The 10,970-nt window shown below is 48.1% G+C and overlaps 1 protein-coding gene across 1 annotated transcript in view; it reads right to left on the bottom strand.

The window, feature by feature from the left end:
* JPH2 (junctophilin 2) overlaps positions 1–10,753 on the bottom strand; it is a 72,586-nt gene extending 61,833 nt beyond the window's left edge. Inside the window, exon 1 of the mRNA XM_043882893.1 lies at positions 9,861–10,753. Within this exon, the coding sequence (XP_043738828.1) occupies positions 9,861–10,239 (379 nt within the window). The 5' untranslated portion in view covers positions 10,240–10,753. The remainder of the gene's footprint in view (positions 1–9,860) is intronic.
* Positions 10,754–10,970: the final 217 nt, after the last annotated feature.

Raw genomic sequence — 10,970 nt, forward strand, 5'->3', positions numbered from 1 at the left:
GTCCCTTTGGGTGACTGTATAGGCGACATTCTGTTTTTGTTGTAACCATCCCAAGGCCTTGCTCTCTGGCTCGCCTGCAAGGTGGCACCAATGTCTCTTCCCACGGCCCCCAAATGCTCCCTCCCATCAAAGTTCCCCTGTCTTCCTCTTTCCAGGATTACTGCCAGGGGACCCAAAGTGGAGGGGCTGACAGCATGGGTGACCAGCTCCCGGAATCAGGGTTGGTTTGCAGTGGGTGTGTAACAGTCCCGGTAGCCTGCAGGTTCCACTACCCCCACACATAGAGGCTGCTCTCCTAGCTTGTACAAGAAGCAGGGGATTAATTGAGTGACACTGCCTGGATGCTGACAATCCTGGAGCCTGGGGGAAAGCAACTTTGCCAGGTCCTAGGTCAGTTCAGCCATGCTAAAGGCCTAGGAAGCCAGAAATAATTGAGGGTGGGGGACATAAAGGGATCAAGGGGAGAAGGTCTGGGTTCAGATGCCCCACTGGTCGCTCTGAGGTCCCTGTGTGTGTGCAGGCCTGCGCACAACCCTTCCACCCACGTGGCTTGTCTAAAAGGCATCCGTTACCCTCGGTATCCAACACTGAGTTCCTGACCTTCCCTCTTTGAATCCTCATCCCATCTCAGCTCAGGGCAACGCCATCCTTTGCAGCTCAAGCCTTGGAAGCTTCCCTGACTCCTCTTTCTCTCCACACCCTCTCTGCAACCCATGAGGCCAATCTATCAGCCCCACCTTCAGAATGGACACAGAGTTCAACCACTTCTCCCCACCTCGGCTGCCCCAGGAGGCTGGTCCAAAGCATCGTGGCATCTGAGCTGTATCATTGCAATAAATGATTCTAATCGATCCCCCTGCTTCTACCTTTCTGCACCATCTCCTCCCTCGGTCTCCCAACACAAAGCAATCCCTTTAAACAAAGTCAGAGCAAGTCATTTTTCTTTTTTCTTTTTTGGTCATGAGGCATGCAGGAATCTTAGTTCCCTGATCAGAAATGGAACCAGTGCCCCCTGCAGTGGAATCACAGAGTCCTAACCTTTAGACCACCGGGAAATTCCCTCGTATTACTTTAAAAAAATTTTTTTTAACTTTTTATATTATATTGGAGTATAGCCAGTTGACCATGTTCTGATGGTTTTCAGTGGACAGCAGAAGGACTTGGCCATACACGTACATGTATCCATTCTACCCCAAACTCTTCTCCCATCCAGGCTGCCACATAACGTGAAGCAGAGTTCTCTCTGCTATACAGTAAGACCTTACGGGTTATCCATTTTAATATAGCAGTGTGTACCTGTCCATCCCAAACCATGTCACCTTCATAGCCCCCATTGTTCTCAGGATCAAAGCCAGATTCTTACCAGGCCTCCCGGGCTCTGCATGAACCTCCCTCTCTCCACACTTGTCCCACAGGAATGTTACACAGGGGAAGGGACAGCCTTCTCTGTACATCCCACCAAGGGGCCCTGTTGCCAGGTTGTCCTGTCATCAGCAATGTGAAATTTGATCACTTTGATAAGATGATAAAGGATTCAAGTTGTATTATAAACAAAAGGAAGAAAAACATGGTGCATTAAACACAGAGCTGTGGGCCGCCTTCAGGCCTTGGGGGGGCCCCATTCCACACAGTTCAAACGGTGGTCGGCGCCACATCACATGCTTGAATGCTGCCAGGCACGAGGTGGTCACTCCTCGCCGGGGGGGTGGCGCTTCTGGAGTTCCTACTGGCCCTGGGTCGCCCTGTGGATTCTGCCAGGCGGCTCTGGGCCACTCGAATCCCAGCTATGCGGGAGTAAGTAGGGGAATCAGTCGTGACCAGACCTAACGCCCACCTACTCTGTGGCTCCAGCTTAGGAAGGGATAGGAGAGAACTAGGTCTACGGCAGGAAGCAAGCCTGTCTCCCTCGCCCCGCGCTCTGCCCTCAACCACGGCCCTTAGAAAATGAGACTGGACATTCCTCACAAAGGTGTGGCAGCCAAGGCTGGTCCAGGGAACAGCTGCTGGGGACACGGAATTAGCAGGCGCTGGAAAAACGCCAGCTTGATGAATGCCAAGGGCCTGGCCTTGGACAGGGGTACGTCTGGGGAGATTTGGCCAGCTAGACACATGCATCCCAGAAAACAAGGCTGCAGAGAGGAAGGACTAATGACATCCACTTCCCTGTCTTACTGAGGGTCCGCTCTGCTCCCCTGGGGTCCCAGATAAATGCCAAGAAGCTGCCATCACAGTAACCCAGCTGCCTGTCACGCTGACCCCTGGCTGTGAACTGGGACGTGAGATTTTCAAGATGAGGTTAAATTATGCTGATTCTACATTCGAAATGGAATCAACCTGATGTGGCTTCCATCTACACTGGCAGGACCCAACGCAAAACTAAGCAGATCAAAGTCTTGGCTTAAGTGCTCCAAGATCAAAAGCTAGGTTTTGTACTGAAATATTTTTCCCCAGAGGCAGCTGTGGTTCAGACCATCCTGAATCAGTTCACCCTTTGGTCTGTGAAGGAAACACAGAAAAGAAGCTGTACATTTCAGCCTTTCCTCTGTGCCAGGCATCACACTAAGCCCTTTTTATGGATTATCTCGTTTCATTGTTTTAGTCATACTTTGAGGGAGATTTTGACATCCTTAGTGGAAAAAAAGGAAATGCAAGGTGAAAGAGGCCACATGATGTGCCCATGTTTGTAGAATGAAGAGGTGGCTCTACCTGGACTTGGACCCAGATCTGGCCATTTGAAGACCCAAGTACTTAAGTAACACATGCTTTTAGTCCCATCAGATTCTCTTAGGCCTTCTACACTTAAGCTTTAGTAGCAATCAAGAATTTTTAAATTAAAAGACGTTCCTTTTAAATCTGAAGAAAAAACCCCCCAAAATCCCACCAAAACTAAGAAATTAATTTAGTAATGTAAAAGGACTGAAGGCTGATGTACAAAAATAATTGTATGTCTATAACCTAGCAATGAACAATAGGAAAGATGAAATTTTAAGTGCCATTTATAATATCATAAGAAATAAAATGCTTGCTAATTTTACTTTTTAAAAAAGTGCAAGATACTGAAAATGCTAAAACATTGCTGAGTGAAATTAAAGAAGATGTAAGTAAGAAAGGATATATACCACTCCCATGGACTGGAAGGCTCATTGCTGTTTAGATGTCTATTCCCTCCAAATTGATGTAAAGATCAAATGCATTTTTCTTTAATTATTTTACTTGTAATCACTCTTGAGAGTCCCTTGGACTGCAAGGAGATCCAACCACTCCATCCTAAAGGAAATCAGTCCTGAATATTCATTGGAAGGCCTGATGATGAAGCTGAAACTCCAATATTTTGGCCACCTGATGCGAAGAGCTGACTCATTTGAAAAGACCCTGATGCTGGGAAAGATTGAGGGCAAGAGAAGGGGATAACAGAGGATGAGATGGGGGATGGCATCACCGACTCAATGGACATGAGTTTGAGTAAACTCTGGGAGTTGGTGATGGACAGGGAGGCCTGCTGTGCTGCAGTCCATGGGGTCACAAAGACTCGGACACAACTGAGGAAATAAACTGAACTGAACTGATAGAATAAAAGGAATGTAGTGAATGCATCAGTATGAACAATGCATCCAATTGTTAGAAAACTAACTAGGACCCAAAAAATAGAAAAGGAGAATTTAAAAGCAACAAAAGACTTCCCTGGTGATCCAGTGGTTAAGAGTCTGCCTGCCAGTGCAGGGAACACAGGTTTGATCCTTGGTCCGGGAAGATTCCGGTTGCCTCAGAGTAACTACAACTACTAAGCCCATGCTTTAGAGCCCAAGAGTTGCAACTACTGAAGCCTGCACGTCTAGAGCCCGTGCTTCACAACAAGGGAAGCCACCACAATGAGAAACCGGGGCACTGCAATGAAGAGTAGCCCCCACTCGCCACAACTAGGGAAAGCCTACATGAGGCAACGAAGACCCAGCACAGCCAAAAATAATACATTAAATAATTTTTTTAAAAAAGCAACAAGATCGACAGTTTGCATAGATCTGTATGGATGAGTCTCTCAAATTCTCTAGTGAAGAGTTAACATAATCACTTCTTTACAAATTGCCTTTGGTTCTTGTGAAGTTGTGCTGAACATACTTCCTCACGATCCACCGAATGCATTTTTAATCCAATTTCCATCAGGCCTTTTTGGTAGAAATTGACAAGCTGGTTTTATAATGTATACAGAAATGGAAATGATCTAGAATAACCTGAAAAGTCTTGAACAAGAGAAGCTGGAGGATTTACTCTGATTGAAAAACTTGTTTGATGGAAAACTGGGATTGACACATATATACTACTGCATATAGAACAGATAACTAAGACCTACTGCATAGCACAGGGAACTCTGCTCAATACTCTGTAACGCCTGTGTGGGAAAAGAATCTAGAAGAGAGTGGGTATATGACAGATTCACTTTGCCGTACACCTGAAACTACCAACATTGTAAGCCAACTATACCCCAAGAAAAATTTACAACAAAAATAAATAAAAACTTATTTTAAAGTTCCAGTAACCAAGACATTATGATATCGGCACAAAGATAGACACATAGATCAATAGAAGTGATGTTCCTTTGGGGAACGAATATAGAAAAAAATATGAAGGTTAAGTTTCTTCAAGGAACACACGTCACAGGCCCAGGTCATGTGACAGCAGATATTACTCAGGGCTCTGTGCTGCGCTTAGTCGCTCAGTCGTGTCTGACTCTTTGTGACCCCACGGACTGTAACCCACCAGGCTCCTCTGTCCATGGGAATTCTCCAGGCAGGAATACTGGAGTGGGTTGCCATGCCCTCCTCCAGGGATCTTCCCAACCCAGGGATGGAATGAGGTCTCCCGCATTGCAGGCTGATTCTTTACCAGCTGAGCAACTTTGGGCTCTAGCTTGGCAAATTCATTTAGCTCCCATGTTCAGAGACAGTCAGGCTAAAATGAGCTGAAGCCATCAGCGTTGGGAAGAACAAAGAAATCTGTATACAGAGCGTAGAAGGTTTCATTTTTGACCCAGTTGTCATACTTAAAAATATCATCATTTCAGCATGTAATAATAATAATAATCAAAGCACTAACCACATGCCTAATTCTAAGTATTTAATGTATAACAATGCATCATTTAATTCTCTCAAAAAGAGAAAATAACAATTCTATCAATTGAAAGTTGCTCAGTCGTGTCCACCTCTTTGTGACCCCATGGACGGTACAGTCCATGGAATTCTCCAGGCCAGAATACTAAAGTGGGTACCCTTTCCCTTCTCCAGGGGATCTTCCCAACCCAGGGATCAAACCCAGGTCTCCCGCATTGCAGGCGAATTCTTTACCAGCTGAGCCACCAGGGAAGCCTAATTCTATTAATGAGATCACATAAAAGAAAATAGCAAGTATAGCATATAGGGAGAGAAATATTACTTCATGATGACTTGTTTCAGTTTTACATTTTTAAATGTATGCACAGAATTATAATAGAAAATACATATGTTAAAGTGGGTTATAATTATAAAAATTTGAAAGCCACTAGTGTAGTAGAAGAGAGAACTAAGAAGCCTCAATAATATAATACATGTATGATTCTTAGCACAGGAGACTAGTAAAGACTCCATAAATGGTAGACGTGGTTATTACTACTGTCACAGAGCCTGGTAAAAACTAATAAAGATTCGGGACTTCCCTGGTGGTCCAGTGGTTACGAATCCACCTCCCAATGCAGGAGACACAGGCTCTATCCCTGGTTGGGGAACTAAGAACCCACAAGCCTTGGAGCAACTAAGCCCGAGTGCCACAAGTAAGACCTAATGGAGGCAAAAAATAAAAACTAGTAAAGATTCAACAAATGGTGGAGAAGACAGTTGTTACTTCTTGGTCTTGATAAGGCCAGCTTCCTGGGCATTCAACCTGTACAGTCACACAAGACTGTGAGCTCAGAAGGGCCCTGAACTTGGCTTAAGGCTCTGATGTCACCATCTTGAAATTCTTAATTTTGAAGAAGGGGCCCCGCATTTTTGTTTCGCACCGTGTCCCTAAAGTATGTAGCCAGGCTTGATTATTTTGTATAGTTGTTTATCATTTATTAAAATGCTGATTTACAACATAAAATATTTAATTGTCACTTATGATGATCAAATTCCATCTCGGCCTCTTATCAATTAGAAGACTGTCAATCTCAGTTTCCTCATCTATAAAATAGGGGTAATAATAGTACTTCCCCATAAGGTTATTGTGAAAGTTTAAGTAACACAACACTTGCCACGTGCCCAGATCAGCACCAGGCACATTGTTCATACTCCAAAAATGTTAACTATTATTAGCTTTAGGGGAAAAAGAAGTCAACCTTGGGCTTGGTTTTTCCTGCTGCACATTTTGGGGAGGGGATTATTGAATTAGATCCATCATCCTGGAATTTATTTGAACACCAGATAAATTGTAGAATCTGATGGCTCTTGCAGGAAATACCTCCCAGAAAAACAGAGTCCACGCACAGAGTCCTACAGTTTCAGGCCATTCATGGGCCTTGGAATCCTAGGCTCAGGCCCAGGTCAAGATCGGAGGAAAACCAAGATCACTAATGGCCCTTCTAGTCCTGGAGTCTGTGGGTCTCGGGTGGGAACCGCCAGGCAGCCATGCAGCTGTGGATTACTACTTAAGGGCTGGGTGTGCTGGCTTTGGGCTTTAAGTCAGCAGTTATTTTTAGCTTTGCTATATATGGCCAGGGGAGGAATGTGGGGCTATAGAAGGGGGAGGGGTGCCAGGAGGCTTAGGGCAGGGTTTGGAAGACTCCTGTGCCTGGACTACCTTCCCCTTCCCACCACAGAATTGGAACTTCCAGCCAAAGTGAAAAGCAGAGGGGGAAGGGGATGGTCTGTGGGTTTAGGAATGACGGGGGCAGCCATGAAGATGTCAGGTCAAGTCACTTTAGAACAGTAATATTCCTATTTTTTGACCATGATCTGCAACAAAAAATACATTTGAATCATGATATACACAGAAACAGATGTTTTGATGCACTATATATATATATATAATCTCCAACTGAACAAACATTTCAGAAATCAATACTCTAATCTCATTCTCTATGAAACACTCTGATACTTTCTATTCTGTTCTGTTCTATTCTTTCATTTCTTTTAAAATGCAGGTCACAACCCACTAAGTTGATTTGGCCAATGGGTCAACACCTCCAGTTTGGAAAGCTACTCTTTGGTTTGGAGCAGGCAGACACCTGTAGCATCAGATTGCAAGGTAAGCCAAGGAGTGGAAGAAAGCAGCCGTGATGTCACTTTGATCAATGCTTCTCAAACTGAGACTAAGACGCAAATCTCAGCTTGATCTCCGCTGGGCAGCAAGCTTAGGCTTCAGTCTTTGTACACTGTTCTCACCACCCGGAGCAAGCATCCTCCACCGTTGTCACCTGGCTCACTTTGTACTTCAGAGCCCCACTTGCCACTTCCTCCAGGAAGCCTCCCTGATTGCCTCAGTCTGGTTAGCCACCTGCTTCTTGCTCGCTTAGCCCCCAGCATGTCCCTGCTTTGCACCCAACACAATTTTTTCTTACGTTGGAAGGCAGGGTGACCTCTCCCATCCTGTTCATTTCTACACTCTCCCCATCCTCCCCCCCCCTCAACAGTCCACCCAGTGCTGGCTTCCTAATAATCACTCAATAAATATTTACTGAATGAGTTAGTGATAGGTTAATAGTAATAATGGCAACTGCACATTCATCCCATGAGACAGCTTAGGAGAGGTTAGTATAAATCCATCTTCGGGATGAGGAAACTGAAGCTCCAAGAGACAAGAGAATACGATAGGGGCACGGTGGTGATCCAAGGCTGCCCAGCTCCCAGCCGTCCCTAATCCCAGCATCTTATTTGTCCACATTCCTCTCAGTGCTACCCAGGATGGGGCAAAGGGCAGGTCCTTAACAACCCCTGGGAAAACTGGTGACAGGTTGATTAAGGAGATTTTCCGAAGCAGCAGCCACATCTAATTTTGGAGGGTTGCGCTCGGGGGAGAGGATCTCTGAGGTTTCCAGACCCCCTGGATGTGGGGCTGTCTCATCCAAGCGGAGAATCTGGGCTTCTGACAAACTAGAGGGGCAGACCTCCCTATGACCTGGCCCGAAGGGCTCCTGGACACACCTAGGCTAAAACCCCGGGCCCTGCAAACCTTGGTGCCCTGGCCCGTGCCCACATCTCCAGCGGCAGCCCTGGCAGCCCAGACTGTGCCCCTCATTCACACCTCTCCCACCACCCCGGCGTTCTTGCTGTTCCTCGTACATGCCAAGCCCAGTCCCGCCTCAGAGCCTCTGTAATCGCCATTCCCTCTGCCTGGGGTCTTCCTTCCTTCTCCCATCCTCCCCACCCTAGTACTCAGACACCTGCCCTCCAAAAAAAAATCACCCTCTTCCCTCTCTGCTAGTTTTTCCGTAACACAGGTAACTTTTGGAAATTGCATCCGTGTTTGTTTTCCTGTTTCTTTCTGTTTTCTTCACTAGACAGGGAGCTTCCTGAGGACTTTGCTCACTGCCTCGGACCCTGGGACTTGCTGCGGGAGGGCGCCTGACACATCAGTGGCGTTCTATGAAGGAATGAATGGGTTTTCCCTGTTTTAGACATACTGGGACATCAGCCTGTAGTTTCCCAGAAATATTGCTGTGTCCCTGTGACTCACATCCATGCTCCCAAGACACACACACACACACACACACACTGTGTGGAGGAGGAACAGGGTAGGGAAGGGAAGGAACTTTCTGCACATGCATATTTGCACCACTTTGCCTGGTTCACTGATGCCCAGCAAGCCTGCAGGAACTATCTCCACTTGGTAACTGGAACATGTGAGGTTTGCTCTCTGCTCGTCCCCAGTGCTCTGCGCAGTGGCCAGTATAAATGTCTGAATTGCAGAGGTTCCAAAAACAGCTCAAAGTCACCAAATTAGGAAACGTGGAGCCAGATTTTGTCCAACTCCAGCCAGCCATTGTGCCACGAAAACTTTGTTAACAACCTGTTACTGTCCAGGTGCATTTGAGGCTGAGCCCTCACCAGATGTCCAGCAGTAGGTAACCCAGCCAGGAGCCCGACCTGTACCTGAGGCCACTGTCTACAAGCCTCACAGGCACACTCTTCCCATCAAGATGCAGTTCCGATGTCTCCTCTAAAGCCTCCCCTGACCTCCTCAGACCTAACTTCCCTTTTCTGCCACAGCACTCTGTGAATACTTGCGTATAATTGTTTGTCTGCAAGCCTATCTTTGAACCCATGGACTTTATTCTATTTCTCTCTACCTCTAACCCTTTTTACAATGCCTCGTGAATAAGTGGTACTACAGAAATAGTCACTGAACAAAAGTATGCTTGGATGGATAGATGGATGGATGGATAGATGGATGGATGGATGAGTGGATGGATGACTGAGTGGGTGGATGGATGGATGGGTAAATGGGTAAGTGGGTGGGGGGTGGATAGATGAATGAATGAATGAACACTTCATGATCTACTGGCTGAAAATAACTTTCATGGGAAAGTTGACATTAGGTACCAATTCTTCTGGAGTAAATTCCAGAGCTCTTTGTACACCGAGCCTGCCACAGTCGCAATGGTGTCTTATTGAATGTGTCTTGAATGTGTGTTTCTATGGCAGGCCTTGTACCAAGCATGTCTGCCAATTCTCTCAACAGCTCCGTTATTGGCCTCACTTTTCCTGACAATGAAATGGATGCAGAGGGAGGTGGAGCTGCTTGCCCGATGCCACACAGCAAATCATATCCTGGCCCCTCCTGCCCCACCCTCCACCACCTTCCTCACCCCAGCTGGCCCCTCCCCAGGTCTGCAGGCTCTAGGCCGGGCTCACCTCCATCCGCGTAGGTCTCAGTGCCATAGCCGTCCTGCAGGCCGTTGTTCCAAGTGCCCTCATACTTGGCACCGCTGCTGCTGCTCTGCCGGGTCCCGTAGCGTCCCTTGAAGCCGTGTGTCCACTCGCCCTTGTAGAGCCAGCGTCCCTTGGTCTCTATGCCCAGCCCGTGCCGTTTGCCCTGGCTCCAGTATCCCTCGAAGGTGTTTCCGCTGGGCCAGGTGTAGACACCCGCCACTTCAAAGCCAAAGTTCCAGGAGCCCGAGTACTCACCCTGGCCCTTGGGGCCCGTGCACAGGCCGTGCCCGTGCGCCTTGCCCCCCTCCCAGCCCCCGCAGTACGCCCCGCCATCGTCAAAATCAAAGCGACCCCCGCTCATCTCATCGTAGCCCCCGACCTCCTCACCGTTCTCCAGCTTTGGGGGAGAAGGTGATGGGGAGAGGGGGTGCCAGCAACTCTCTCCAAGCAGCTCAGGGCTGGGCGCCCCCTAACTCACCGCGCCCCGGGAGAGGGGAAGCGAGATGCCACCCGAGGCTGCAGGAACCCAGGAGCCAAGTCAGCACTGGGTCGGGCGGTCAGTGCCATGCCTGGGAGGCCCCCACTCAGTCGGCCAGAGGAAGGCTGCCAGCCAAGGAGGAAGTGGGAAGGAAAGGTTCGAAGTCTCCACGGAGTGTCCCCAACCTGGCTTCCATGGAGTCAAAGGGAAAAGCGCTGTGATCCCTTTAAGAAGTGCAATGGGAGGGATGGGGTGGAGGGATCCCCAGTCCGTCTTCAAAAAGGAAAACTTTTCCTCGGTGACAGCCCCCAGCCCAGAGGCTGAATTCCCGCAGCCGGCTGGCCCCCTTCTCCTCCACCCCCCTGGGTGTGCCGGGCTGTGATTCCGCGCCCTGCCCCGCCCCCCTCCAATCCTACCCTCCTCCTGGGATGGAAAGGTCAGTGTTGCCCTAACAAGGCCATTGGATCTCAGAGGCTGCTCCCAAAATAACCCCCAGGCCAGCCCAGCCTCCTTCAAAGCGGGAGGGGTGTTTCAAACTGGGCTAGTGCTTCAGACTCCGGGAGTGGCTGGAGGGATGAGGAAGGGAAGCTGAGAGCGAAGTGTGGGTAGCAGGG

Source organism: Cervus elaphus, chromosome 23 (genome assembly GCF_910594005.1).
Source record: "Cervus elaphus chromosome 23, mCerEla1.1, whole genome shotgun sequence".
Classification (NCBI taxonomy): domain Eukaryota; kingdom Metazoa; phylum Chordata; class Mammalia; order Artiodactyla; family Cervidae; genus Cervus; species Cervus elaphus.